Consider the following 27,754-nt stretch of genomic DNA (forward strand, 5'->3'; position numbering starts at 1 on the left):
TTCAGGGCGTCACAACACCCCCGACGCAGACCTGGTCTCTGCCATGGCTCCGCCTCTGCCCCTCCAGCCCCGCCCGAGCCACAGCACCTCGCTCCCTACGTATCCCAGCTGGGACCGAGCGCAGGCTCCACCTCCTCCCCGTCGCCTGCAGGCCCAGTATCTGGCTCCTGGGCACCTATTAGATCCTCCCGGATTCCGCTCTACCGGGCCCGTCGCGCCAAAGCCTCGGCCGGGTACAGGTCCCTCCTCCACACGGCTCTACTTCCGCCTCGCCTCGCCTCGCCTCGCCTCGCCTCACCTCGCCCCACCTCGCCCCACCCCAAGCTCAGGCAGGCCTCGGCTCCTGTGGTCCCCGTTTGGAAAGGGGTCCATTGTGGAAACGATCAGGTAGAGCTTCCTCCTGAAATTTGGGCCCCATCCTCGGAAGCAGCCGCCCTCGGACAGACGTCAGGCCTGAGTGAGAGAGATGAGCCTTTCCTGTGCCCTCTGGATCCCGGTTCCTGCACGTTTTAGGCACTCCATTAATAGCTCCTGAAGCAAGAATCGTGTCTGCTTTATTTGCGAGCTTGGTGCCTCTGAGCAGGTTGCGTGCAGGGCTGGTTACTGTCAACACAGTAGGAGTCAAAGTGCTTTACCTCTATAGTTAGACAGCCTGGGTTTCGAATTCCAGTTTCTCTATTTTCTGGCTGTGCAGCCTTGGGCAAAATGTTTGCCCTTCCAGTGGGTGCCTCAGTTTCCTCATAACGTCGTGTTAGGATCAAGTAAGTCTACTTAAAATGCTTAACACAGGACTTGAGGAAGCGTAGGTGTTCAGTGAATGTCAGTTCTTGTGATTGCTACAGTTTAAAGACTGGCTTAGTATCTCTGGAGATGTTTATGACCCAGCTGGATGGGTGCTGGAGGCTCTAACCCCTTAGGCAGCTATCCTGGTCTATAAGCATGTGCAGGCATATGCTCATGTCCGTGGCTGAATGTATTCCTGGCTGTCACCATGATTTGTGTGTGACTGCTTATACTGGAGAAAGCTCTGGCCAGGGGCGCCTGGGTGGCTCAGTCGGTTAAGGGGCTGACTTTGGCTCATGTCATGATCTCGCGGTCTGTGAGTTCGAGCCCCGCGTGTGGCTCTGTGCTGACAGCTCAGAGCCTGGAGCCTGTTTCAGATTCTGTGTCTCCCTCTCGCTGACCCTCCCCTTTTCATGCTCTGTCTCTCTCTGTCTCAAAACTAAATGAAACGTTAAAAAAATTTTTTTTTAAATAAAAAATAAAAAAAAAGAGAAAGCTATGGCCAGGCTCAGAATGCATTGGGTTGTGAAACTGAATAAAAGAAACCTCATTTAACATGGAGTTGGAAAAAAATAAATAAATAAAATAAAATGGAGTTGGGAGGCTGGAAGGGGGAACTCACCCATGCCACTCCTTGCAGCTCTTTGCAGACCCAACAGGGAGAAGCCTACTTTACTATTCCAGCAGGAGGAAAGATTTTCTCATTGTGTGACAACAGCCCAGCCAATGAGAGACTGCCATAACTCAGTCAATGAAAAGTCACCACACTTTGAACCCCAGGTTTACTCCAATGGACTTTCTGTTTATAATGGGCCCTTCAAACTCCCCCCTTTCCTATGTAAAAGATCGCTCCTCTTCTTTGGTTTTGCAACAGCTCACATGTCTCAAGTTGCAATTTTCTACTGTTCCTGATTAAACCCATTTTTGCTGGTAAAATAACTTTTATTTTTAATGTCAACAAGATGTTCAATGCGTGTATCCTAGTTCGTGGCCAATTACCACGTGCCTTGTTTCTCACACCATGCTCCCTTCCAGCCACGGTAGCAGCGACATTTGAACTCCACAGCCATCTGCATCCGATCCTCAAGTGAGAGGGCACCTTGTAGGGTCAGGGGCCCGCCACCAGGTGTGGGCTGGATGGAGAAACTGGTGGGGTTGAGGATGAGGAGGGCCTCAGGGTGGCTGGGGCGCCTGGCACAGCGACCATGGCCTGAGCATAGGGCTTGACTGCACAGAAGAGCCCCGCTGGTCACGTTGAGGACAAAGGGCCCCAGTGTGGTGTCCACATACTCCTTGATGGCCTGGCATGATTCCTGAGTAGGAAGGGGAGCAACAGGGACACCATGGCCATGCATGGGCCTACCTAGGGCACTGAGGCACTCACCTGCTGGCCAGTCAGGACTGAATGGATAGAAAGGGTGGGCCAGGGTCTTGCCAGTCAGCCTGGCAGCTCCACCCCTGCCCCTGCCCCCACCCTAACCACCCCCCCCCCCCCCCCACCGGGCCTGAGCTCACCTTAGTTCTTGTGTTTTCCCAGCTCACCCAGAGTACCACTCCTGCTGCCCCCTGGGCTGCACTTTCCCCCAGGCTGTGCTCCAGCTCGTCCTGAGGAAAGGGACATAGCTCTGAAGGGCCTTCCTCCCTCCCCACAGCAGATTGCTGTAACAACACTGGATGGGACAAATAATTCATAACCCCCACCTGGGCTTTTCTGGCCCTGGTGGTGAGAGGCAAGCCCATCCTCACTCTGGCCTGTGCGTGCCATGCACCAGGCACTACGTCTTTCTGATGAATGCAGAATCATCTGTGCTGAGCACAGAGCATGGCACACAGAGCTCAAGGAATGGAGAATGGATGAAAGTGCCCCAAGGCCATTCAGCCTCACTTACTGGACCTGATGCCTGACAAAGTAGGCTATACGGTGGGTGGGGTTATAGAGGGAGACTCACCAAGGGCAGAGAGCGGTTCGTCCCGTCGTAGAAGATCTGGGCATAGGGCAGCACTGGCAGATCAGGGTCCCCAGCACCCACAGCCACACGGAATGCTTCACCTACACGGTGCCTCACATACACCTGTCCCTTCCCTGTGCCCTCTAGCTCTGTAGGCATGTAGATGCTGGGGTAGAGGGCACGGCTCTGACCCCACAGCCACCCCAGCTGGTCATTCTGGGCACAGATACCCGGGGGGCACTGGCCTGTATAGTTGGGGCTTAGAAAGTCATAGTTATAGCAGTCAGGGAAGCCATAGAAGCCCCAGAGGCCACGAGGCCTCAGTGCTTGCCCCAGCTTGAGGGTGCCTGCCATCCAGGCCTGTGCAGCCTCCTGGAACTGGTCCCGAGCTGCGGCCTCCACCCAAGGAGCTGGCCAGTCAGGATGCTGCGCCTGCACCAGTGACCGTGAGCGCTGCCGATAAATGTCTTTGGCGTCCCAGTTGAAGGCCCAGCGTGGGCGCCATGCCTCCCAATCGATGACTGCCAGCCCTGAGAAGTCAGACGCAGGGATGGCAGCCAGGATGTCCTGGAATGAGTGGGCCAGGTGGGTATCCAGGCTGGCATTCTGGGGCAGCCCACCAAACACAGGCTCCCCGGCAGACGTGTAGTAGGGGTAGGTGCCCAGCTGGTAGCTGTAGAAAATGGTCATGTCAGGGCCGCGGAAGGTCTGCCCCGGGTTGGCCACCACATCAAAGACACTGACGTCCACGTCCACGCCGTATTTTTCCAGGCACCACTGGGTGTTTGCATTCCAGATGGTGGTGAAGGGCTGGTTGGGTACCATGGGGCTCCTGGAGCCTTGGGTTTTGTCCAGCAAGGTCAGGAAGAGGGCGTAGATGGGAAGCAGGTGGACTGCCATGGCACAGGGTGGTTCTAGTGAAACCTAGCCAGGGGAGGCAAAGCTGAGAGTAGGCCCTGAACTCTCTGACCCCTGCTCAGGGAAGCCTGGCCAAACCCCTTGGTCATTAATCCACCCCTGCTCTGGGTTTAGGTAAACACTGACCTGCAGGGCTCAGGGAGGTCAGAGGGCAAAGGAGAGGCTTGGAGGGGTCGCACTGCCACTGGAGGGGCCTCTGCCCTGTCTCCCACAGACTTTGCCCTGGCCTAAGCTAACCAATCCCCTTCCCCAAGAGCCACAGAAGCCATGATATGTGTTTTCATAAGAGCCAGGCCCTCAGCCGCGAGGCTGACCTGACTGTGATGGGGGGGGGGGGGGTCCTTTCCTGTCTCTCCCCGCAGGAATCCTGGCCAGCCATTGGAGGAGGAGATGCTCAGTGACCAAAGACAGGTCAGCCCTACCCTCCTTGTATCCCCGCCAGTCTGCCCACTTGTCCCTGCTGACCTCAGGGCTGAAGGGCCTCATCCTCCAAACTTCCTGACCCCAGGCTGAGGGCCTAGGCAGGGCTCAGCAAGATTCTGTTCCTCAACTCTGCCCCCAGCTGCACCAGACTCTTGGAGGAAGCTGCTGCTGCTGGAAACTCTGAGCTTTTGTAGGGGGTCACCCCACCCAGTCTGGGGGCGGGCTGAGGGGCAGGCCCGGGGTTGGAGGGCTGGGCCAGGCAGCTGAGCCACCTCAGCACCCCTAACAAAGTGCCCTTGGTAGGAGGTGGGGCTGGGCCGGAAGCGGCCCCGCCCACTGGGTCAGCACTGGGGCAGGGCTTTGCGGCTTTATTTGTGTTGGGGTGGGGGTGGAGGCAGTGCGGGGGAGGGGGTTGCTGTTTGGTTGGCAGACCCAGCTGGCAGGCCTGTTTGTGGTACTGGAGTCTGGGTGCCTCAGTACCTATACCAAGGGAGCGTACTTTCCTGCACAGCTGCACTATGACATTTGTGGGCCCTAAGCACTTTTGCTTTTTTGGGACCCTTTCTCAAAACGTCAAAAAATACATTTTACAACTATGTTGGTATAAAGACAAATATAATCCCAACCTAAGTCATTATATATTCATTATTAATATATATCTTCTTCTGATTAAAAAAATTAAGATTTTGGGGGTCCCTAGAAGTATTGTGGCCTCAGACCCTATACTGACTATGCCTAGGGGGGTAAGTCACTTCTGCTTTCGGGACTTGAGTCTGAAAGGCGCTGTGTCTGTGAAGTCAGGGCCGGTCAGTGAGTGTGTCTTTGTGAAGCCCAGGTCAGCTACTATCTAGGCCTCTGTGCAAGCTCCAGTAGAGTGTGTATGTGCAAGTGTGGGACCCGGTGACTGGATTGGGTGTTGAAGACTCTGCTGTCCTGTGACTATGAGATCCCATGTTTGACCACGGGTGTGTCAGTGACCACATGTTTGTTCATTCCTTTGTGATTTCACTTGTTTGCTGATTCAGAAGCTGATTATTGAGACCTGCTACTATGAGATCCCATGTTTGACCACGGGTGTGTCAGTGACCACATGTTTGTTCATTCCTTTGTGATTTCACTTGTTTGCTGATTCAGAAGCTGATTATTGAGACCTGCTAGGTCCCCAGGCCCAGGCTTGCCTGCCAGGGTGGGGTGAAGGGAACATCATGTCCCTGGCCCAGGTGAAAGTGCTACCTGAGTGAGTCTGCAGCCTAGTCTGAGCCTGAGCCGGTGATCCCCTGCCTGGCATGGTGGTCAATGAAGCAGTGACACAGCTGGCTATCATCTGGACCTGGTCCTGCAGGCAAGGATGGAGAAGCTGACAGTGGGCCCATGGTGCCAGGGGGCTGTGAGTACATCAGCCAGGACCCAAGCACAGCATCTAATCACAGAGGTGGTGGCTGCTGATCCTGGTGGAAGCAGGGTCCCAGAGTGATGGCCACCAGGCTCAGGGAGACTGACACAACTCCCCAGGGCTGAGGGGACAGGAGAACATCAAGGCAGCCCTGACTCCCTCTCCCTAAGGCTTTGTACTACCTTCTGGTGCCCCTAGAAACCTAGGCTGCAACTGGCACAATCCAGCCAACCATCAGGCCAGCATCCTCCAGGTGGCCTCAGTCTAGGGGAGAAGTTCTAAAGGTGGAACGGCAGGAAGGAACACCCAAAGCCCTCCCTGACCCCAGGGCCCTGCCCATAGACCTGCCCTTGCTGAGTTGGTCTGGCCAGATGGGCCCAAGTTCTGTGTGTGTCTGGGGTCACTCCAGCTTTGTGGTCCAGCCCTGCCTGCCCTCTCTGCTCTCATACCCTGCCTAGGCCACCTCACTCCCCATTACCCCCACCTGCCCACCCACAGATCCGGCTGTCCCTGAGTTGCACTTTCCACAAGGCTGTCTTTCCAGGTCCTCCTGGAAAGTGATGTGAAGTGATCACAGGTTTGCATGGAGTGTCACAGCTGGGTAGGTACAGGCCACAGCTGTTTGGGGAAGGTAACAGTTGTATAAGGTCAACATGTGAAGGAAATCACAGCTTTGCACATGTACGTGTAGGGGTCCAAGCTCGGTGGGAGAGATCACAGATGTGGGTGTTACAGATGCGGGTGGGATAGCTCACAGGTGTGTTTGAGGGTCCCAGCTGGGTATGGGAAGTCAGAGGTGTAAGGGAAACAAGTTACAGCTTCTCCTTCTTTGCCCTCTTTTTATTGGCTCCATTATCTCACGACCTTATTGACAATACCTTCATCTTCTGTCTAGCAGGCCTCTCCCCACCATAGCCATGAACATCTGGGCACCCTTCCGCCCCAGCGTCCTCCTCCACCATGTGAACTGACATTGCCTTCCCTGAACTACCACCGAACCCCTTTCCCTCATTCTCTGCCATCACCAGCCAGAGGGATAAGGGATCACTTTACAACTTGAGTTGACATCAGTTTGGTGGGGCTCGCTTCTCCAGGCTCTGCTCCCATGACCACTTCTGACTCAGCCTTTGCATCTAGTGTGCATTCCCATGGAGACAGGGCTCTTTGTGGTGTGCCTCACACATGCATCCCAGCCCAGCACCGGCACATGTATGCATTATTTACTGAATGGGTAAGGGAGTCACCGCCGTCAGGCAAAGTCAGGCTTAGTGCTGCTCTTGGGCTGCCCCTCCTGCCCTGCCTGCTGTAGCCCCTAGCCTCAAACTGTGAGTCCCAGTTGTGTTCTGACTTCCTCCAGATTTTGCCCATGCTTTGTCTCTCGCATCAAGCTTCCTCTTCCCTTTTCAACTCAGTGTAGGAAGGACTACCTCACGGATATCTCCCTTGTGGCTGGGCTGCCCGCGCCCCCTCTTCACCACTTGGCTGTTTCTCTCCACAGCCAGTGTTTGTTGAGGACAGGGGGTGTGTCATCACCGATATGGACAAGGGAACCTTCAGGTGTGGGTTTGATGGCTGAGGAGAAGGGCAGAGACACACCAGGTAACTTCCTTCAGAAGCAGGGTAGTAAAGCAGTCCAGAGCCAGTCTGACTGCTCCAGCTGCTACTTGTCTCCCTTGGGACAGCTGAGGACAGGCTATACTTCCCACGGCCGGGACAGAAGTGATCTTTGAGGTTGTCTCTGCTCCCAGGCTCAAGATACCTCCCTCTGGCCCCATCATGCATCTTTGCAGTGGGACAGGGATGAGACCTTGGCGTTCAGATCCCAAACCCCAGTGGAGGACTGCGACCCAGCTGGAGAGAGGGCTATGTGGCTGGAGTCTACTGCCCTTGGGAGCAGGGAGTGGAGGAGACGCCCTTGCCTGTGGGAACAGCAGGGAGGGGTGGTCTGGCTACTTGCCCAGCCTGGGAAGATCAAACATCCACTTCCCCTTTCTCCCTGGGTGGGCAAGGCGAGGTGACTGGCACTGGCCCAGCTGGGGATCCAGGGGCAAGTAGGAGAAACACAATGAGCCTGGTCCCTCACAGAAGGTTAGGCCCAACCACTTTCCAACCAATATGGAGAAAGCAAGGTCCTTGGTGTTGGGGTGGAATGTGAGTCCCTCTAGTCCCACTGGCCCCTGCCCCATCAGGCAACAGCGGAATGGACAGCTCTGGGCCTCCAGGTCCCACAGATGGCATTTGACAGATAAGAAGTCCCCAGCAGAGAGTCTGAGAGACCCTGGATTCTCTTTCACATGTCTTGGCCTAGTTGCAGACAGTCCAAGCACAGAAGAAATTGTTTTATATTTAATTTACAAAAGAGACCCCAAAATAATAATAATAAACCATCCAGGGGCAGGAGAGTAGGGTCAGGTCCTCTCTGGCCCGGCTGTGCCCCTCTTCCTCTCTGGCAGGGAGAGAAGGGACCTTTCGGGGAACTGCCCCTCCCCCTTAGAACAGGGGGGTGAGAGCTGGTATGGATGCTCTACTGGGCATCCCAGGGGCTCTGCCCCCTCCAGACTCCAGTTTGTCCACCCCTTGCAGGCTCCTATGTGCCTGGCAGAGCCATTGTGGCAGAGGCCAGCTTGTTTGGCAGCCGGGTGAGAGACCCCTATAAAGTCCAGGTGAGGGCCAGGGCTGCCACAGCCAGTGGGCCAGTGAGGTGGGACCCAGCCCAGGCCCCACTGGCACCCCCAGCTGCCCGTGTGTGGTCCCACTGGCATTGCTCACCGCCCCAACCTAAGTAGCACTGGCAGCGAAAGTGCGTCTGCAGGTGGTTGAGATCAGCCCAGCTGAGCTCCCCCTCTGGTCGCAGCTGCGGCTCACCAGGTACATGGCTAGGCACCAAGCGGAAGCTGCTGGCACTGAGGTGCAGGAAGGTATTGGCGCTGGGGTCGCGACGCACACAGCGCCCGTGGCCATGGCACTGGGCCCGGCTGCAATACTGGGCAGCCCAGGACACGTTGACTACGTAGGGGACCAGCAGCCGCGTCAGGTAATCCTTGAGGTACTGGCAGGTCTCCTAGGGGCAGAGGCCAGGGATCAGGGTCAGCTGCCTCAGCCCACAGGCCCAGATGGAAACTCTATTAACCTTCCTTTAACAGCACACACATGTGTATCTGTACATGCGTGCTTGAACCCTTACTGTTCCTGCTGAGAAGGGAAGTGGGGACAGAGATGAACCCAGAAGGGCACGTAGGGAAGGAACCCTGTCTTCTCTACTGGGACCAGGAATGCTTTGGGTGGGAGACTAGGTTTGCCCACCTTGAGGGTCAGCAGCTCAAAGCCCCAACTTTTGCCTGGCCCCTGCAGACTCCACTCTGGTAGGCTGGGTGGGGGCACTTACTTACCGTGCTGGTGGTGTAGCCTGCATCGCCCCAGAGGATGACACCGGCCGCACCCAGGGCTGCACTCTCACCAATGGTGGAGATGAGATCCATCTGTGTGAGAGGGGGATGGTCACTGGGGAAGACTGAGACCACAGGGTGAGGACCAGGCAGGCTGGACAGGCCCTCACCCTGTTCTGACTTGCTGATCCCCTCAGCCCAGTACCCCTTCCCACCCCCAGGCAGAGGCTGTTTCACTTTCTCATTAGATGTTCAAGTCACTTGCACGCCTACTTTGGCCTCCGTTTCCCAAGCTAACGACCCACTTGAGCTGAAGATGTATCTATCAGGATAAACCCCAAAGTCAGAATGCCTAGTTCCAAGACCCTGCTTTGCCCTGGATGTGCTGGGAAGCTTTGGGTGAGTTTCTCAGCATTTCTGGACCTCAATCTTCTTATTTGCAAAATGGAGATAATGATGCCACCCTTTCACAAGGTTACAGAGAGAATGACACAAGGGAATGTAGACAGAAAACCGCGGGGCAGGAGGCTCCCTGGTAACCCAAACCTGCAGTGGTTCCCTGGGGAAGAAGGCAGGGTCCTGGGAGGCACATACCTCACTAAGCCCCGTGAGCTTGCGACTATAGGTGGGTCGCGTGAAGACGTAGACCGGGAGTGCGTGGTTGGGGTGGTGGGTGTGAGCCACACGAAGGGCCTCCTGAACACGGAAGCTGACAAAGTTGCGGCCGTGGGTGGAGGACGCAAGTGTCTCGTCCAGGTAGACAGAGGGGAAGAGGGCTGTGCTCTCTGCCCACAGCCAGGCCAGCTGGTCATTTCGGGAGACCTCAACGTCAGGGCAGCGGCCTGTATAGGTCTCCCAGTTCTGCACATAATCATGGTTATAACAGTCTGGGAAGAGGTAGAAGCCCCAGAGGTGCCGAGGCCGAACTGCCTTGACAAAGCGCAGTGTCTCCAGCATGAACTGCCGTGCAGCGAATTCAAACTCGTATTGCGCCTGCTTGACTACACGATCTGATGGCCAGTCAGGGTGGCGAACAGCCACCAACTGGCGTGATGATTGACGGTATATGTCCTTGTCCTGCCAGTTGCGCACCCACACAGGCCGCCAGTCCTCCCAGTCGATAACTGCCAGCCCTGCAGGCTCCTGTGTACGAATGTAGTGCTCCACGTGTTCCTGCAGCATCTTCAGATGTGCCCAGAGGCTGCCATTCTGTGGCACGCCACCGTGCACTGACCTCCCCACTGAACTGAAGCGGGGATACAGGCCCAGCCGGTCATGGTAGAAAATGGTGATGTTCTGGTTCACAAAACCCTCATTAGGTGAGGCCTGTACATCAAAGGCCTTTAGGTCCAGTGGCACCTTGAGGCGAGGGCCACAATCTTGTGTGGGCACGTCCCATGCTACCACAAAGGGTCGGCCTGTAAAGATGGGTGGCGCTGTGGGCTTGAGCTGGGTGGCCCATGCCGCCGCCCACACCACAGCCAGTGTGATGGCAGGGCCCAAGCCTGCCCACATGCTGGGGGCTACAGGAAAACGGTGTCACCTGCCTGGCACCAGCTCAGGAACTAGGGGAGAGATGGGAAAGAGCAAGTCAGTCTAGAGAATCAGCGAGGTGCCCACCCCAAACCCATTCACACTCCCCAAGCCCACGCTGTGGGGGGCACCGTGCCCAAGGCTGTTGAGACCCTGTTACGTGACTGTAACAGGTCTGAAAGACCACAGGAGGGAAGGGAAGACACCCTGGAACTCCCTGCCAGGAGCACAGGATTCCTTCCTGGAGCAGGTGGCTTACGGCTGGACAGAGACCTCTGGTAGGTGTGTGACTCTAAGAATTGGCCGGCTGCACTACGGACTAGCTGTCCACAGATACAGATGCCTGCATACCACCCAAAACATGGTTTCAGAGAGCCTCGAACCCGCGGCCCACTCTGTACTCCACGAGGAACTCCTGGTCCAGGGAAACGATAGCATTTGTATAAGGAAGGGCACAGCTCATACAGCCACAAGGAAGCTGGAACACAGCCGCGAAGCTATCATGTGTGTAACACCCGCCAGGAAGAAGAGCGAGAACGTCAGGACTTTGTCTCGAACGCACTCTCCCAAGCTTGGTGGAGGCCCCACCGGGACAAAGGGGTGGCGGACCTCCCTCGGCGGCGCCGGCGGACCGGCCCTTCGCTCCGCAGCCACCGGGAATGCGCCCCACACCGCCAGACGGGTCCCGGGAGGAGCTCACTCCCCCTGGCCTTTGTGCTGGACCCCGCCCCCGCCCCGCACGTGGGGCCAGTGCCCGGCCGGGTGGGGGTTGGGTTCCTTGGCCGCCCCGCTGAGCGCATCCCCTGGACTTCTGAACCCAACCTGAAGGAAGAAAGCCGCTAGGCTTGCACTGCCCGCCCTCACCTCGCGCGGGGCGCTGCCGGGACCCACGCCATGGCCACTGCCATCCCCGGCCCAGCCCGGCCCGCTCCGGCCGCTAGCCCAGGCGCAGCCCAGGCTCCGCGCCTCTGCTGCTCCGCCCCGCCCCCTCCCCACCCCGGCCCGCGGGCCCTTTAAGAATCCAGCGCGGAGGTGGGCCTGGGGCAGGACTTGTGGCCGGGGCGGGAATGTGTTCCCGACTTTCGCGCAGCCAGTGCCACGTTTCAGGCTCCAAGGCCCCCAGATTCTTCCCCGAGGAACGTGACCATCCATCTGGGGCCGTGAGGCCCCTCCGAACAGGGCTTTCTTCTGGAATCTTAGGTGCTAGTGCCAGTCAGCCCAAAGTTTCCTCCCCCACCAGCTCACTGTCGGTGGTACAGTCCTCCCCGCTCCGCCGCGCGACCAGCCGCTTAAAGGGACAGCGTAAGAGTCGGGAGTCGCTCAGCGAATAAAGAAGGTGTTCCTCCGCCTGTCCGTAAGGTGGTGCTGCTGGACCCGGGGCCTTGGCTGGGGGCAGCAGAGGATCTGGATCTGTACCCGCGAGTGTAGTTCCCAGCCGTGGGGCCCTTAGTTTGGAAAGAGGTATGGTGACCAGAGCCGATCTCTGGTTTCCCAGGACAGTAACGCCCAGTTCCCTGTGGATCGGGGGGCTTCCCGACCCCCGTCCCAGGTCTGAAGGGAAACCCTGCCCCCTACCAGACTGAGGGAGGGGTCAAGCACCCTCCTCGGGGCCCTTCGTAGGCAGGGCCGAGGTAGTAGTTGTCTTGGCAACACGAGCTGTGGGTCGCAGCTTGGTCCGCCCCACTGGGGGCCGGTAAGCCCAGCGGGCCCTGGGAGTTGGGCCCCCTGCCCCCGACTTGCATTAGGGACTGGTCAAGGCCTCCGGTTCTCTCCTGCCCAGTCTCTGTGGAGGATTGTAGGACACCCCCCCTCCCCCCTTTATTTAAACTCCTAGGAGTCTGCTACTCTTGCAGAAATAGCCGACCCGACTGCGGAGAAAAGCCGGTCTGGCTAGGGGGCTCCCCCGGGCCTCCACCGGTATCCTGAGCCCTTTCGTCCCGCAAGCCCGTCCCTCTGGGGAGCAGGCTTGGAGCTGGACCTGGGCGAGACCTCCCTGCCTTTTCCTAGATCCTCTCTTCCGTGCTGGACTCATGTCCTCAAAGGGCCCGGGTCTGCACCGCCAGCCCATTCCGAGCGCTGGGGAGGAGAGGGAGGGAGCGCTCCTGTGAGCGGGTCTATGGGGGTGCAGACCAGTCGCCTGCACTGGGCTCACCTGTGTGGGAGCCCGTGGGCCCAGTAGGTCGGCGGCCTCCCTCCTTCCCCCGGTGAGCCTCTCCAGCTAAGCTACTCGCACCAGCTGCTGCCCGCTGGGCAACCCGCCGGCGACTTGATAAACTCCATCCCCTCCCACCCGCTCCCGCCTCCCACCCCAGCCCTTTTTCCTCACTTCCTGCTGCCCCTCTGAGAGGAAAGGGCCAGGAACAGGCGGGGGGGGGGGGGGGGGGGGGGGGGGGGGGGAAGGGACCGCTTGACCCTGTTTCCCTCCCACGACAAAGACCCGCTGGCTGGCTGCCCTCCTCCCCCGAGTATGCCCTGGCCCTGTGAACTGCACTAGGTGACAGGAAGGCAGTGGGACCTGGCTCAGGTGACAGCCTCTGCCCTGCGGGCAGCTTCCTAACCCTGAAAGCTCTTCTCCCCAACCTTCTCTTGGGGTTGAGGCCCATCCTCAAATCCAGTAGCCTGTGGATGGAGGGGCCCCAGTGGAGGTCCTTTGGGGAGTCAAACTATTTGGGAGATGCTTGGCTGATGGTCCCCCAAAGCAGGTGGTGAAGAAGGGAACCAGTCATAAGGGGGCTTGGGGGAGCTTCCAGGAGCTGAGTCAATTTTTTTCCGCTGAAGAGCAGAAGCATCCCAAGTGTGACAGAGTGGACAATGTGCTGATGTGTGTGATTGTGCAGGGTGGGGGAAGGGACAGGGACTGGGAAGGGTCTACAGAGTGCTCTCCTGATGGAGGGCATTCCTGGATGGACTTCATTGAGACACTGCAGAGTAGGGAACTCTTATACCTGGAGTGAGAAAAGAGCTGTGTTTTCATGGGAAAGGGGGTACTCATTACAGGGCTGTAGCCCCAGGGAGGGCTGCAGCAAGGTCCCAGCAGACCTGGTTCAGAGAGGTGGACAAGTCTGCATACCCTCAAATCACCCTGAGCCTACCCCCACTCACCCTACTGGCCCACCTCTCCAGTGCCCGGGCCTCTCTTCTAACAGAAGGCTGTGTAAGCCTGGGCAACTGGGGGAATTGGGTACACACCCTGGAGTCTGCCGGAGGACCAAGGAGTCCATGACAGGGCAGGGGAGGGTGTGTCCCTGTACCATTGTGCTGGCTCCACAAGGGACACAAGCCTTGGAAGCTGCAATGGTGGGGGCCCCTGGGGAAACAAAGGCCAAACCAGACTGTCCCAGGGCAGGGACACTTCCTCAGGCAGCCAGCAGGAAGGAAGTGAGCACAGCCCAGTGGAAGGGAGTGGGGAAGCACTGCCCTGACCCCCATTGTTTCTAGCATTGGGGTCAGCTGGGGAAGGCCCAACACAGGGAGTTCCCCCACACTAGGACAGTGGTGATGGGTGATGGGATGCCATCTGGCATGGCAGAACCCTGGCCCTGGGGGCAGTAAGGGGGACAAAGTCTGACGTCTTATCAGGAAAGTGGGAAGGTGCCCAAAGAAGGACTACAAAGTCCAGGCTGCACAGGATGATCCTGCTCCAGACAAGTTTAAGCCTCCAAAAGACTGGCAGGCCAACTCCCCAGACCCAGAAGCCTGTGTCCCTGATCTCCCTCCTCCCTAGCTGGAAGTTGGGCTGACGGCCAAGGGCTAAACCTAGCGGAGAACCACTTCTCAGGGCCTTCTCAGGGGGCAGCTGCAGGTGAGAACACAGGGTCAGCAGGGAACAGAGAAAGTACTAGGTGGCAGAGTTCTGCCTGCTGGAACAGAAACCCCAAGCCCACTCTCCTGGTGGTATCCACAACTAGTCCTGGGAGGAAGCAGGTAGGTTTGGGCTACAGAGCCTGGTGGTAGACCAAGGGCAGGGTGGCACCCGTCTGATTGCTGTCCACCTAGGATGGGTGGACCTAAGATGGCTCATGCTGTGACCTCATGTGGGGTCAGCTCACACTCCTGGGGGCAGGACAGCTGTTCCAGAACTACTTGGGGTCACGCTCTCACCTCAGGTCAAGTAGGTAGGGCCAATCCCTAGTGAAGCACCCCAAAGCCTTCCAATTCCAGGGGTCCCTACCTATTAAACACAATAGGTGAAAATGTCCCTCCATTCTGAGGGGGTCTGCAGTGAGGTCTGTGTGAATACACTGCCACCTGCTGGTTACAGCTGGGATGACCACGGGCTGGGCTCAGGCTTACCTTGAGCCTTGATGATAAAGATGGGTCACCAGAGTGGCCCAGGCCTACCCACAGAACCCAGATGGTGGTCTAGACACTGGATGTCACAGCGGGTACCACTTGTATGCAGGGTCTACAAATAATTTTATTGAAACTAAACAAATAACACAACAGTCTTCTTCTTAGATTAGGGGCCACCCTTCCCAAGCCATTTCCCACACTCTTAAAAGCACAGAGCTTGCACAGTAAGGAATTAAAAAAAAAAATCATTTCGATGTAGAAATCAGACTCTGCCCCAACATCATGGACTAAACTATTTACAAACTTTCACATTTTAAGTATTCCTTTATGGTTGATCTCTCCTTTCTGTCCTTACCCAGGGGCTCCAATACCTTCCCTTGACTGATCCTGAGGGATGGGTATACTTAGGGAAAGGGGTGATGGGCTCCTTATAGCTATTGGCACCAGCCCTAGGGTGCTGTCCCTCACCAATGGGTGGCGGATGGTCACCCAATGGCAGGGGTTTGTGTGGGGCTGGTTCAAAGGCATGGAGGATTAGACAAAGTAGATGGGTTGGTACAACTCCCCATAGGCACAGGCATCCATAGCCCTTCCTGATCCCATCTTAGGCCCTCTCAACTGGGATGTGTGTGGGGGCAACAAGTAGTTGCAGTGGGGAGGGATCAGCCCAGCCCTGGGTGGAGGGAGTATCCTCCTATACCAGTCCCATCTCCTATTAACAGCTGGCAAACTGTCCATCCGTCTGGGAGTGGGAACAGATGAGCAGGTAGACAGGAAGAATCAGGCTTGCACTGCCCCCAGCCTCTGTCCAACACAGGAGGAATCGAGGTAGCAAACGGCTGAAATGCTCCAACAAGGGGGTAAGGGAAATGAGGGAAGGGAAGTTCCCGCTTGCGTACAGCTCCTGCAGCCCAGGGGCTGGAAGAAGGCAGACCTTGCTTGTAAAGTGCTGTAACCCTTAGCAGGGCTGGGCCCTAGGCAAGCTTGGAAGAAAGCAGGCCAGGCAAGGGTGCAAGAACCAGGCATTCCTGACCAGCATATGCCCTGCCATGCTCCTTGTAGGGATTGCTGGGGAAGGTGGGCTGGTAACTCTGCCATTAGCCCTCACCAGCCGCCAGCCACCTCTTGTCCACATACAAACCAACACCCGACCAACACTGCAGGACTGCCCCGCTCACAGCTGAAGGTTCCAGGCCAGTGCAGTTTATTCAGGGTTGTGGCCCCAGCTTAGGTTCCTTAATGGAAGCCACACCTTGAGCCTGGGGGTTTCTTGCTGGGGTAGGGAGTGTTTATGCCTGCCACTCCCCAGGCTCACACCTCATAGAGGATCACAGGAAAATCCACGTGGATGCGGGGAGGATCCAGCTTCACGATGCCCTGCCATGGAAACAGAGGCTAGTGAGGGCCAGCTCCTCCCTCAAGAGCTCCCACCATGACAGCAGACCCCATCTGGGTCTACCTCCACACACTCAGCATAGGCTCAATGACCACTGCCCCAGCCTCTCACCTGAGGAATCAGGTTCTTATGGACCCGCCTCAGCTTGGCCCGCTTCTGCCCATTCTTAGTGACGATTGTCTCCTCGTAGAACTCGTGAGCCAGATCCCCATCCTCATCATAGAACATGGAGCTGTGTAGAGAGAGAGGGAACAGGCTGGGCTGGAGCCCCACACCCAGTCATGGCAAATGACCAGACTACAAGGAAGAGTGCCCGCCTCCAAATGGGGAGGAACAACCTTGATGGGAGGAAGAGAGGATAATATGCCTGAAGGGTACGGGGTCTACTAGAAGCGAATGGGGTGGTAGCCAGTGCTACTCTGTCAGGCCTCAGGAAGAGACATCATATCAGAGCACATTGTCAAGGCAGCTAAGGCCAGTTCTCATCACTGGTTTGTTCAGCAAAAGTGGCCATTCCAACATCAGGCCCTTGCTTTCACCCAAGGTGGGCGAAGCAGGATGGCCTGGGCATGTGTCTCACTCCAGAAGATACTACTGGCCCTGGGTCAACCTGAGATGGCAGATACCTGAGCTAGGTGGGAACCTAAAGGGAAAAAGTTTGAATCCTCCCCACCCACCCCCAAGTGGCTGGTCTAGCCAAACTACCACTGTTCGGTCTCCCTAGCATCTACAGCCAAATCTCCAGCATCACCTAAGTACCATTTCCCCGGACCCACCAGGGCCAGGCCAGTCTAGCGCTCCTGTTTGGACCCATGGAAAAAGAGAGGGAAGGTCAGTGCTCTAGATCTGAAGAACATACCTGAGTGAGGGTCTTTTTCCCAGGCTCCATTCTCAACACTAGGACCCAGTCCTACTTTCCTAGCTACTACCTACCCTCAGAGGTCCAATGCCACCACGGTAGGTAACGGAAACAGCCAAATCAGAGGGTTAGTCTTCCCTCAGAACTGGGGGAGAGGGAGCCTAGGAGCCTTCAACTTGCAGGCTGGGCTGGAAGGGATGAAAAGAAACCCTCAAGTCTCAGGGAGACCCTATCTCAAGTTAACAGTACAGAGGGCCTACCCACGGACAAGCCTCTTCCCCTAGGGAGACCTTCAGAGCAGCCAGGTCGCCAGGAGCCGATTGCCCTGCTTTTCCCATCCCTTGCTCCCACGGGCGTCCAAAACATGGGACTTCTCCTGGTTCCGGCTGGAGCTCCCTGTGACTCGGGGCGCCCCGCCGCCCGCCTGTCTCCCCGGGGCGGAACCCGCGCCCTTACCCGCGGCGCGTGAATACGAAGGGGGGCACGACTCGGCCTCGCGGCCGCACCAAAGCTTGCTCAGCGACTGCTGACTCCGGGCCGCCGCCCCCCGCCCCCGAGGCGAAGGGCCACAGGCCCCGAGCTTTGGAGCCACTGGCGCCCATGTCAGGGCCGCCGGCGCATGGCGAGCCCCGCGGCCGCTTCGCTCTTACAGGGCCGTCGGAGGCACCATACCCTGCCTCAGCCTTCTCCCGCAGGTGCTTCCGCCGCCGCCTTCCGCAGGCTCCGCTGTCTCCACGGAAACCTCACTTCCGCTTCCGCACGCTGCCTTCTCTGATTGGCTGCTTCTCTCGTCGGTCCGCGGGGTGGGACCAATAGCCGCTCTCGGAAGGTAGGCATCCCAGTAGGCACCGCGAGACGTCAGGTCCCAGCAGGCCACGCTCTCTCCAGCAGGGACAGCTCCCACCCAGTAATGTGGAGGCTGGGTCCTCCTGGTTTTTGCTTGTATGGCGGCTCCGACGTTCCCGACCCGAGTTCAGGTCCAGCGGGCCTGCCCAACCACCGGCTTCCCCGCAACCAGCGCTTTAGGAGTGTCCCAGGCCAGGCCGCGCATTGCCCATCTGGTCTCATTTTATTCCCACACCATTTCTGTTATCACCACTGTCGCATTTGAAGAAACCATACCTAAAGAAAATTAAATAATTGGCCACATGTATGGCTACGTTCAGGTCTGAACAACTTCTAATTTAGTGTTCTTTCCAAACCCACTAGAAGGTATGCTCCACGAAGGCAAGAATTAACAGCTGGACCTTCCATACCGTGAGCAGTGTTTGGTCTACACTGAGCAGTAGCTCAGTAAATACTTAGTGAAAACGCCCCCAGCAGCTGTGTGTGTGTGTGTGTGTGTGTGTGTGTGTGTGTGTGTGTGTGTGTTGGGAGGCATGTGGATTCCCTAAATTCTAGCTTATATTGTTGCCCCTGCCACAACCTGAGCCCCAGGGTGGTGAGTGATGACAGTAAATATTCATACCCCATACCCTTCACAAATTGGTTACATGGTGACTTTGAGAAGGTGCTCTGTGAGCCTGTCCATCACCCTTGGAAGCCACTGGCGTGAGGAGCAACTGCAGTTGAGGGCCCATAATAAAGAGTTCAAAAGCAGAATTCTTCAATCTTTATTCAGCCACTTCTCTCAGGCCCCAGGCCCTGATGATGACTGTTACCCCCACCCCCTTCCCCACAGGAGGCATGCAGCTGAGGCCACAAAATATTACATACATTCGCACACATCATCAAAAATAACTGAGGGAAGGACCCTCGCTCTGACTGGCAAACAAGGCACGGACCTGGACCAGTGCCCACACTCACACAGACCCTGGCCTAGGGACATCCTCCTTGGAGGAGGCACTGAGGCACTGTTGCTGCACCATGAGCCAGCATTTCCTGACCCCAGTGTGTGTGAGGAGACAGAGGCCACTGCAGAGGAAAACCTAGGCTCTTTCCCGATGCCTGTCTTACCTCGAACACCTGCCCTTGGCTCCAATAGGGCTGTCCTGACACCCCATCCAAGACCCAAAACATACGACTTTTCCCCATAGATGAAGGCCCTCATCCCTGAAAACATGACCTATTCTGTTTGTAGGGTCTCCAAGATTCTAGTATCTGAGACACAAATTAAGGAGACTTCTGTCTGCTCTATCCCTGCTGCAAGCCTGGAGCAGCTTCCCAGGGCAACCCTGGCCCACCATGGCCCACTACACAAAAGGCAGAAGAATGCAGAGCCATGTTCTGCTATACCTGTGGGTGGACACAGGGGGCCAGCTCCTTTGCTGTTCTCTGGGCTCATTCCCCCAGTAAGAGAGGGCCTCCATGCACACTCATTCTTCAGGCCACACGGGCCCTGTCACACTCACACGGCACGCCCTCGGCGCTGCCTACTCTCCTCCTTTCACCCAGGGGTACAAGAGGTCACCCCAGGGGGCAGGCGTGCAGGGCCTCCTGGATCTTCTGACGGCAATAGGAGTACTTTTGCAGGATTTGGCGGAGGTGTTCCTCTTCCTCCCGCTGCAGGATGCGCAAGAAGTTGTGTAGCTCAGGCATGCTAAAGGCATCCCACTGCAGGTGGAGAGGGGGACACAGGATGCAGCAGGCATGGCCAAATCAGCAGGCCCTCCCCAGAGAAGAGCACCAATCACATCACAGAGCTAGGATGGGGCTTTCTAATGTTAGGTTCTTGCCTGAATGGTCTGTGTTAGGGTTCTTGACAATAGTCTGTATAGAAGATGGGCCCCACAAAGCAGGGCAGTCAAAGACACCTCGAAGACAGGCAACCAAATTAGATGTTCCCCCATTCCCACACTCTGACTCTAATACTACTCCACAGACTCAATATTTTGGAGCCAGAAAGCTTCCAGGTAAAAAGTCCTAATGCCTGAAGAGGGAGCCTCCATGACATCCTGGGCCCATCTGTGTGGCTTTGATCTCACTTGGGATCACCATACTGCCATGGATTCCTCCATCTCCTGAGGACTTTCCACAACAGAGAAGAGCAGACCACCAAGACAATTCTTCCTGGCCTCTTGGGAGAGGCCTGTGAGTGGCCTAGAAGTCTTCAGTTTAGCTACAAGGCTCACATACTCCTGGAGAGGCTTTGTAGGGCTTTTTCTCCAGCCCTATTCCTCCTTCCAGGTTGCTGCTGCAACCTACTAGCCCTACCCAGTGACAACCAAGAAACTAAAGAGGGCTGTGTACTCACATTTACCTCCCCAGAATCATTCTCTTTGAGGACAAAGCTTAGGGCCTTCTCGCTGGGCCCTGCAAGGAGCCGCAGCCGCAGGGGTTGCTCATCATCTGATAGCTTCCGGAGGTACACTGAGAGCCAGGCAGGGAGAAAAGAGTATTTGATTAGTCAGGCCCAGCCCACTCACACCCTCACACATGATGCATGAATATATACTCTCATACAGCAGGGTGGAGTGGGAAGCCCACCTTGGCCATGGCGTTCAGCCCGCTCAAAGAGTGCAAACTTGCGGGGGTCATCCACCACTAAGAACTTGCGCAGTAGGGCCTCAATGACCTCGCGTGCCCGTGTGCGTGACAACACATGCAGGTGCTTGACGGCATCTTTGGGCAAGTAGAAGGAGGTGCGGCGCCTCACAGCTGTGCCCCGTCCTGGGCCCCGCTGGGCAGCCTGCAAGGAGGGTGGCTTCTTGCTGGAGGGCACCGAGACAGGGCGCACCAGCTTCAGTTGAACCTTGATGAAGCCTGTGTAGGAGCCATCCTTGTTCTGAAGAGGAGAAATCAAACCATGGCTAGGTTCCAGGTGAGATGGAACAGATATGGACACCACCAGTCCACTTGGGGCTAGGCTGGGTGAGAATAAATCACTGCTTAAGCCCAGCCAAGGATACCTTAGCTGTGACCTTTTGGGAATCAGGCACATAGTCGGGTTCCTGCCTCTCCCCATATACCTTCCCCTGCTATCAACTCACCAGGCTCATGAAGAGGTTGCTGTTGATCTGGCTATTGTACTCCTTGATCTTCTGCTCAGTCTCAGCCTGAGAAAGGTCAGGTGTCTCCCACTCCACAGGCTCGTCCTGAAAGATGGGCCAGGGTGGACATAGGGCCCTAAAAGAACCCATCCCACTGCAATGCATGTCACAGACGCGGAGAAGAATCCAGGTTGGCTGCTTTGAAAAACAGCCTCTGGGGCAGCCTTTGAAAACTGACTACAAAGCTTGAGTCCTGACGAGAAGAACCCATCACTGCTCCTGGTTTTGCATGCTATGGATGAACACAGCAAAGGCAGTCATGTGGCTTCTTTATGCCGCCTACATGGGGCCTCTTCAGCACTGAGTGAGGCCCTGAGGATACCTTAAAACCAAGACAACTGAAGATAAAAGGCCAGGGGCCAGGAAAAGATGTGGGATTCTTGTTGACAGTAAAACCACCTTTCAACTGCACAGCCTGATTCCAGCACCCTAGTTAGGTGGGGTCCTGGAGAAAGGAGACCACTTTGCCCTGGCAAAGGGCCATGACCGCAGGGCAAGAGGTATGGGGACTGGCACATACCAGGAGCCCAGCCAGCTGTGAGTACAAGGGTAAGGGCAACTTCTACAATGTTAACACCCCCGATGGAGGACTTGGGGCCAGCCCTGCAGGTCTCACACACAGTGAGGAAACCTCAGTGTGATTTGATCTTGACCCAACACAGTGATCTGATCTTGACCCAAACTGCACAAAAGGCAGCTTCAGGCCAGGCTCCAATCTGCCTCCTAGTAAAGCCACAAGTGCCAAGCAGGTAGGTTTCTGTACCTCCTTCCTCCTATCTGGAAGTTTAGCCCAAAGATTTTTAGCTCTACCACTCAGCCCTTCCCCCACTCCTCCAGGGGCTGGATTCTTGTCAGAAGGGTGGAGTATGGACCAGGGCAGCCAGAGCTCTGAATTAACTTTTTTCTACCAAACTCCCTGGTTCCATTGCATCAGCCTTACTTCCTGTTGACGTCAGGTCTTGGTTGGAATGGAAGTGTCACAGACACAGCTGAGATCACTGCTGACCAATGCTTTCTCCCAGGGGAGTTTTTACAGCTGGTCTCCTGTAGAATAACCTTGTACCCAGCTCTAAGCTCAGGAGAGGCAGGCTTCTCCCTGACTGCTGCCTTGGAGCCCCTAAGCTTAAACCATCTGATGGGGACAAATAGGGTGGACAGATGAGAGGGTAGGGTGCTTTTCACCTAGAACAGTTTTATGGCAGTATGCTCTTTACCTAAAACCTACCAGTAAGTATGTGGCACTGAGGACTGAGGCTGGGGTCTCACAGGAAAAAGGTATAGGGGGAGGGGTGGGAACTGAAGCCTATTTGCTCCCCCAAGTTTCAAAAAATCTCCTGGATGGAGGAAAGCACTAAGAAGGGAAAACTGTAGCAGAAATCTTACTGGAGACAAGGAGAAACCCTCTAAGACTGGTAAAGAACAAATGGTGTGGGCTTTGGGAAAAGGAGATCTGGGAGGCAAAATGAAGGCTAGAGCCCGGGAATAAAGGGTGGATGTGTTTGTTCAGGCCCGAAGAGAGGGCTTGGGACAGGAAGGAGTGACCCAATAGAAAGGAGTATCTGGATGGGAGGGTGCTAAGGGCAGGAGGAAAGCTGAGCAGACTCCAGTACCAGGGCAAGAAGGAAGAGAATTCTGGGGGGGGGGGGGGGGGGGGCACAGAGATGGCACCAACTTATTTCCCTTGCTTGTGACAGTTCTGAGCTCCAGCCTGAGGGTAAGAACACTTGCTCCTTCCTCTTCCCTTCCCGGTTTAGCCAGGAGCCCTGGAATGGGGTGCAGTGACCTATGTTCTAGCCCCTTCTCCTCTCCAAGTGAACCTCCCTTAATATCTCTACTCATAAAACAAGAGACCTGGACTGGATGCACTGCACTGTCCTACCAGGATTCTAGAGGAAGAAAAGTTTCTTTTTCCACTTCCAAAGCTTCTCACTGGAGGATTTTTTTTTTTTTTTTTTTTTTTTTTTTTTGAGAGAGAGAGAGAGTAGGGGACAGGGGCAGAGGGAGAGGAGAGACAATCTTAAACAGGCTTCATGCTCAACATGGAGCCCCACGTGGAGCTTGATCCCACAACCCTGGGATCATGATCACAACCTAAGCTGAAATCAAGAGCCCAACGCTCAACCAACTGAGCCACCCAGGGGCCCCCGTTGGAGGATTCTAACAGCCATCCCAGAGGTGTGCACAACAGGACCATGGAATTTCCCTTCTCCTGCACTACAGTGACCCATCCTCCACTCTGCCTCCATAGTGACTGATGGTTTTTATTTTACATATAATTTGGGACTCCCCAGCCTCCTTTTCAATTGGTGTCTTGTGGTTTTCTCACTATTTCACAATGAAAAATGCCTCAAGCCTGAGTGACAGACAGGATCCACACTCAAACCTTGCACCCAAGCTCTGGGCTGAACTTTTGAGTAAAATTTAATCTAAAGAGTATACAATTTTCATCTAAAAAATCACCCACAAGTCTCTTTTTGTGGCTCATGTAAGGAATTCTGCCCCATTGTTGCTAGGTATTCTGGGCTTTACCGTCCCCATCTCTCTTTCCTGACACTCTGTCCAGGGTGCTCCCCTGAGGTGTACTAGCTCCAGAATAGTTATCTGAGTTTGGCAGTCACACTTAATGGCACACAGCACAGAGGTTTCTGACAATGGGAACACCTTGGAGGCCTGGAGAGGAACAGCAGCTCCAGCACATCTTACAGTCCTAGATTAATAACCCCTATCTCTCTTAACTCCTCCTCTGGGCCTTTTACAATCTAGCCTGCCCCACCTCGTGTGGATAAAATGCTCCCGTTTGCTTATAGTCCAGTCCAGAACTAGGCTTCTTTCCCATCCATTCCCAAATGCCTTTCTTCCAGATCCACACCAATTTTAGTATGTGTGCTGCTGAAATGAGCACTCCAGCCAGGTCCACTCCAGAATTCTCCGCGTTCCAGCAGCTGGTGACAGGACAGACTGGTAAGAGATGGGGACTCAGTTGGCTCCGTCCAGGATTGCAAATGGAGAGGCCCGAAACTTCCTTTGCCTCTCTTCCCTAAACACACTTCCCAGTTCCAGGCGAGGACACCTCCCCTTCCACTTCCTCCCATCCCCGCCCCCATCTCCCAGAGAGGAGGTAGGGGCGTCCCAACGCTGCAATCGAGGTTCTAGTCCGGACTGCGCAGTCGGCTTTAGTCATAGGTGGATAATGCCCGCCCCGAGTCTGCCCCAAGCCATGTAGCTGCTTCCCCTGGTTCAACCGGTCTGTGACAGAGACAGGGCCTCCGCACCCGGCATCAAGGCGCTGAGAGCCCCGCACAAAGTTCCGAGGGCTGGTCCCGGGCGCTCTGGAATCCCCGCCCAAAAACTCGAGCCGGCAATTTAGCGAGGAGGGGCAGGGTCCCAGCGATCATCACCAGCCCGCCGCCCGCAACCCCGGCCCCCACCTGGTCCCGACGCGGCCTGCGTGCCAGCGAGGTACGCGCCGTGAAGTACTGCTCAAGCTCCGAGTCCGAGTCCTCCTGGCTGCAGTAGCCACTGCTTGTCGTGCTGCTCCAGGTCATCTCGAAAGAAGGCGTCCCCGCATCCGCCTCGCCCATCGCCGCGCCCGCCAGCCAGCTCCCTGAACCTAGTGCGCTGGTAGCCTCCAACCACCGCCCCAGGTGCGTGTGCGCGTGCGCCGGGATATGGGTTCGCGCCGCGACCGTTAACACTGAAACGTAGACGGCTAGGATCTGGCTCTTGCCTCATTGGGGGAGGAACATCGAAGGGCGGGGTCATACACGCCACGCCTCCAGGAATGACCTCATAGCCCAGGCAGCTCAGCTCAACTCCGCCTCGCAGACCCCACCTCTCTTGGGAAACAAGTCGGCGCCTGTGCGCATGTGCACCAGCGTGGCCTCAAGACCGGATGCGGATGCGCGAAGGTGCGGAAATTGAGTGGGCGCGGAGACAGGGCGATTCCCGGCAGTTCGCTCGGAGTCAGCTTCCCCGGAACCCCTTCGAGCCCGCGCGCAGAATTAGCACTCTCTACCGCGGGGACACCCGCTGTTAGACCATTCATTGAGCGGTCCTAGGCAACTCCTGTAATTTGGCCCGCTGGTCTTCACGCCTTTCCCGTGAAGCCCCGCCTTTCCCCCCAGCCCCACGCTCACCACGTTGGTGTCCCGCTCCAGCGCAGGTTCCCAGCCCAGGTCCCGGGGCCCGCAGCAGTCCAGGCTGATGAGCGCGCGGCAACGGTAGTGGCAGGTGAACTTGCAATCTGCAGAGAGGTCTGGCTGTGAGGCGGCGGAGCCCCAGCTCCAGTTCAGAGAAACTTTCCGGGGGACGGAAGAGAAACCCCGGGATGAAAGCCGTTGCCCGCCAGGCTCTACATGACCGGCCTTATCTTAGGTCCCTTTGTCCCCCGCTGCTATATAGATTCCAGTATTGGTCCCCGGGTGTCTGGAAACTGGTGAGAAGGCCTCAGGCGGTTACGGATCCAGGCCTGTTAAACAGTTTTATCTCTAGCACCTAGGGTAGAACTTCCCCCTTCCTCATTGTCAACACCCTACCTCCGCCCATTTACTTGATGGGAAAAAAACCCAAAATCTCTTAACTCTTGTTCCCCTGTCACCTGTCTCTACACCCCTCACACCAAAACTAACATTAGTCTGCATACACTCTAATTCCTCACCTTCACGCTCTCCTGTATCCATTCCAGTGAGGCTTGCCCCTCCCTCCAGGAAACGGCCCTGGTTAGGGTCCTCAGCAACCTGTGCACAGTCGAATGCCAGGTCCCTTCTCCATCCTCACCTCCTCCCCATCATTTGATGCTTGATCCCCTTGGGCTTCCCACTACTCAGGTTTTCCTCCCATTTTTCTGCAGCTCCTGCTCAGCTCCTTTGGTTCTGTCTCAACTCCCAGATCTAATGGGCAGCGTGTCTGAGATTCAGTACTGATCACTGTCCTGCTCTGTATACACTCACCTACCCCAGATCCAAGGCTCCCACTGCTGACCTTCCTCCTCAGATCAAACCCGGTGTCAACCCAACATGGCCAAAACAACTCTTCTTCCACTTCCCTCTCTCCCCTCGCCAGAGCTCCTCAACTCAGCAAAAATTGCTACTCTCCCAGTTTGAGGTAAACAAAAATCCCACTTACCCTTGATCCCTCCCTTGTCTTTGCTTCTGACACACACCCAAAATTGTCCTAGATTTTATCTTTGTGACCACTTCATTTCTCCTTGGGAACATTGCAATATCTCAGCCCTTGCTCACACTTGGTATTCTGTCACAACTCTGGTGTTCAGGACAGACTCTTGAACCGAGAGAGTCTCCGTGCCTACAAAGGCTTGGGACACCTTCTCTAAGTCCCTAAATGGTCCAGAGCAGTGATTCTCAACCCAGGCTGCCAACTGGAATGATCTGTTTTGTTTTGTTTTTAAATTGCTGATACACTCCCCGTGATGGATTCCACAGGTCTGAGGTCCAGGCACAGGGGCTTGGAGGGCTGTAAAATCCCAACCGATTCTAGCTGGTGTATAGCCAGCGGGGCAGCAACCTCTGCTTGCTGGTGATTCCTGGGAGGGCAGAAGGACCGCTGGTGTGTGGTTGTGTTTCATGTTTTAGCACCTGGTTGACTGGGGCTGCGATAGGTATTGCTCAAAATTCCTGCTTGCAGAGGGCCCACCCACGGTACTTTTTCCCTGTCCCCATCCCATAGGGAGATAAATTCCCCTCATTCCAGAGATTTTCGAGGGGGACCTAGTGAGTGAATCTTTGGGAAAGCTCAGGCCTAGGAACATGGACTTAGAGAATGGTCAGCACAAACCCTTTCTCAAGAAGAACCAAGTCACTTTACAGAAAAAGAGTTTGAGGGTGTCCGGGTTGCTCAGTCGGTTGAGCTTCCGACTTTGGCTCTGGTCATGATCTCACAGTTTGTGAGTTCCAGCCCAGCGACTGGGTCTCTGCTGTTAGCGCAGAGCCTGCTTTGGACCTCTGTCCCTCCCTCTCTCTGCACCTCCCCCGCTCGCGCTCTCTCTCAAAAATATATTAAAACATTTTTAAAAATTAGATAAAAAGCTTGAGATCGGCACCGTTATTCATAGGCAGCCGCCTCTGCCCAACTGTGCCCCTAATGCAGATGGAATAAGATAAGGATATAACCATCTACCTGCCTGCACTCTTACACGACCGGGCAAAGGTAACGGACCTTGCTCGCCGGAACCAACCCTTCCGACCCCCTCCTTTGCGACTTGATACGCAGCGACGGCGCTGCCCATTGGCCGCCCTTTTCGCTCTTGCCAGCGCGCGGGGCTGCTACTCACGCGCGCACTGCAGGCCCTTGCGCACGACGCCCAAGATGAAGTCGCCGCAGAGGTCGCACCACGTGTGTGTGGCAGGCCCCGCGGGCTGGAAGTGGTGGCCGCGGCCCGCGACCAGCTGCCGTGCCGGATTACGCGCGGTGCCCGGCGCGATGCGCAGCGCGTTGGCACGCTCCAGCCGGGTGCGGCCGGGGCCCGCGCGCCGCGCGGGTTCCAGTTCCCTCAGTTCAATGAGCTCAGGTTTCGTGGACATGGCCGGGTCGCGCCCGGACTCCCGCCGGCTGTCGGCGCGAGCGAGCGCGGGGCGGGCGGGGCCGCGGGGCGGACCCCGATTCGGCGCCGCCCCCGGGATCCCGGCAGGGCGGCGGGAGAGAACCGGGGCGAGCGGTGCAAAGGAAACCTGGGCGCTCCGGCCGTGTCGGCCCACAGGCGGAATGGGGCGGCGAGGGCGCGGGGTTGGGCACGCTCTCGCAGAGTCCCCGCCCTCCTTTTCCTTTTCTCCACGCATCCTGGGAGCAACCTCCCTCCTGCTGACGACGACGACGA

General features: G+C 56.4%; 3 protein-coding genes and 2 long non-coding RNA genes across 12 annotated transcripts; 2 read left to right on the forward strand and 3 right to left on the reverse strand.

Annotated features, from left to right (window-relative positions):
- The first annotated feature begins 72 nt into the window (after positions 1-72).
- Positions 73-1,719, forward strand: LOC109495699. Its single transcript, XR_002151315.3, has 2 exons — positions 73-387; positions 1,424-1,719. It is a non-coding gene; the product is annotated as an uncharacterized LOC109495699 (long non-coding RNA).
- Positions 1,705-10,367, reverse strand: HYAL2 (hyaluronidase 2). Of its 4 annotated transcripts, XM_006928802.4 has the most exons (5): positions 9,447-10,367; positions 8,856-8,945; positions 2,733-3,656; positions 2,299-2,388; positions 1,705-2,096 (listed from the first exon to the last, which is right to left on the reverse strand). In XM_006928802.4, the coding sequence occupies exons 1-5, from the start codon at positions 10,365-10,367 to the stop codon at positions 1,779-1,781; spliced, it is 2,343 nt and encodes a 780-aa protein (XP_006928864.1). In that variant the 3' UTR covers positions 1,705-1,778. The 4 variants fall into 4 exon arrangements, with proteins under 4 accessions (XP_006928864.1, XP_019677473.1, XP_006928866.1 ...); XM_019821914.3 differs by lacking the exon at positions 2,299-2,388; XM_006928804.4 differs by lacking the exons at positions 8,856-8,945; positions 9,447-10,367 and adding an exon at positions 4,116-4,585.
- On the forward strand, positions 6,965-11,738 carry LOC123383315. Of its 2 annotated transcripts, none has more exons than XR_006592895.1 (2): positions 6,965-7,065; positions 9,074-11,738. It is a non-coding gene; the product is annotated as an uncharacterized LOC123383315 (long non-coding RNA). The 2 variants fall into 2 exon arrangements; XR_006592896.1 differs by having other exon boundaries at positions 9,101-11,738.
- A 3,044-nt stretch (positions 11,739-14,782) lies between these two features.
- TUSC2 (tumor suppressor 2, mitochondrial calcium regulator) lies at positions 14,783-17,661 on the reverse strand. The gene is made up of 3 exons (XM_003982263.4): positions 17,390-17,661; positions 16,186-16,306; positions 14,783-16,055 (listed from the first exon to the last, which is right to left on the reverse strand). Exons 1-3 carry the CDS (start codon positions 17,533-17,535, stop codon positions 15,990-15,992), a joined length of 333 nt encoding a protein of 110 aa, XP_003982312.1. The 5' UTR covers positions 17,536-17,661; the 3' UTR covers positions 14,783-15,989.
- Positions 17,662-18,530: 869 nt separating this feature from the next.
- RASSF1 (Ras association domain family member 1) lies at positions 18,531-27,735 on the reverse strand. 4 transcript variants are annotated; one of them, XM_023249050.2, is made up of 6 exons: positions 27,212-27,735; positions 25,059-25,165; positions 20,863-20,967; positions 20,360-20,657; positions 20,133-20,242; positions 18,531-19,486 (listed from the first exon to the last, which is right to left on the reverse strand). In XM_023249050.2, the coding sequence occupies exons 1-6, from the start codon at positions 27,714-27,716 to the stop codon at positions 19,340-19,342; spliced, it is 1,272 nt and encodes a 423-aa protein (XP_023104818.1). In that variant the 5' UTR covers positions 27,717-27,735; the 3' UTR covers positions 18,531-19,339. The 4 variants fall into 4 exon arrangements, with proteins under 4 accessions (XP_023104818.1, XP_023104816.1, XP_044906504.1 ...); XM_023249048.2 differs by having other exon boundaries at positions 20,127-20,242; XM_045050569.1 differs by lacking the exon at positions 27,212-27,735 and adding an exon at positions 25,580-26,853 and having other exon boundaries at positions 20,127-20,242.
- Between the last annotated feature and the right edge of the window lie 19 nt (positions 27,736-27,754).

Source organism: Felis catus, chromosome A2 (genome assembly GCF_018350175.1).
Source record: "Felis catus isolate Fca126 chromosome A2, F.catus_Fca126_mat1.0, whole genome shotgun sequence".
NCBI lineage: Eukaryota > Metazoa > Chordata > Mammalia > Carnivora > Felidae > Felis > Felis catus.

Bases quoted from the DNA above. Each gene is read 5' to 3' on its own strand.
- HYAL2 (XM_006928802.4), bottom strand. From the start codon at position 10,367: ATGTGGGCAGGCTTGGGCCCTGCCATCACACTGGCTGTGGTGTGGGCG. The intron at 8,946-9,446 runs GTATGTGCCTCC...CCTCTCACACAG, and splicing joins AGCTCACGGGGCTTAGTGAG to ATGGATCTCATCTCCACCAT. The intron at 2,389-2,732 runs GTGAGTCTCCCT...CCCTTTCCTCAG, and splicing joins CGAACCGCTCTCTGCCCTTG to GACGAGCTGGAGCACAGCCT.
- TUSC2 (XM_003982263.4), bottom strand. From the start codon at position 17,535: ATGGGCGCCAGTGGCTCCAAAGCTCGGGGCCTGTGGCCCTTCGCCTCG. The intron at 16,307-17,389 runs GTAAGGGCGCGG...CTCTCTACACAG, and splicing joins TTCGTATTCACGCGCCGCGG to CTCCATGTTCTATGATGAGG. The intron at 16,056-16,185 runs GTGAGAGGCTGG...TTTCCATGGCAG, and splicing joins ATAAGAACCTGATTCCTCAG to GGCATCGTGAAGCTGGATCC.
- RASSF1 (XM_023249048.2), bottom strand. From the start codon at position 27,716: ATGCGTGGAGAAAAGGAAAAGGAGGGCGGGGACTCTGCGAGAGCGTGC. The intron at 20,968-25,058 runs GTGAGCGTGGGG...CCCATCTTTCAG, and splicing joins TGGAGCGGGACACCAACGTG to GACGAGCCTGTGGAGTGGGA. The intron at 20,243-20,359 runs GTGGGCTTCCCA...CCTGGCTCTCAG, and splicing joins GGCTGAACGCCATGGCCAAG to TGTACCTCCGGAAGCTATCA.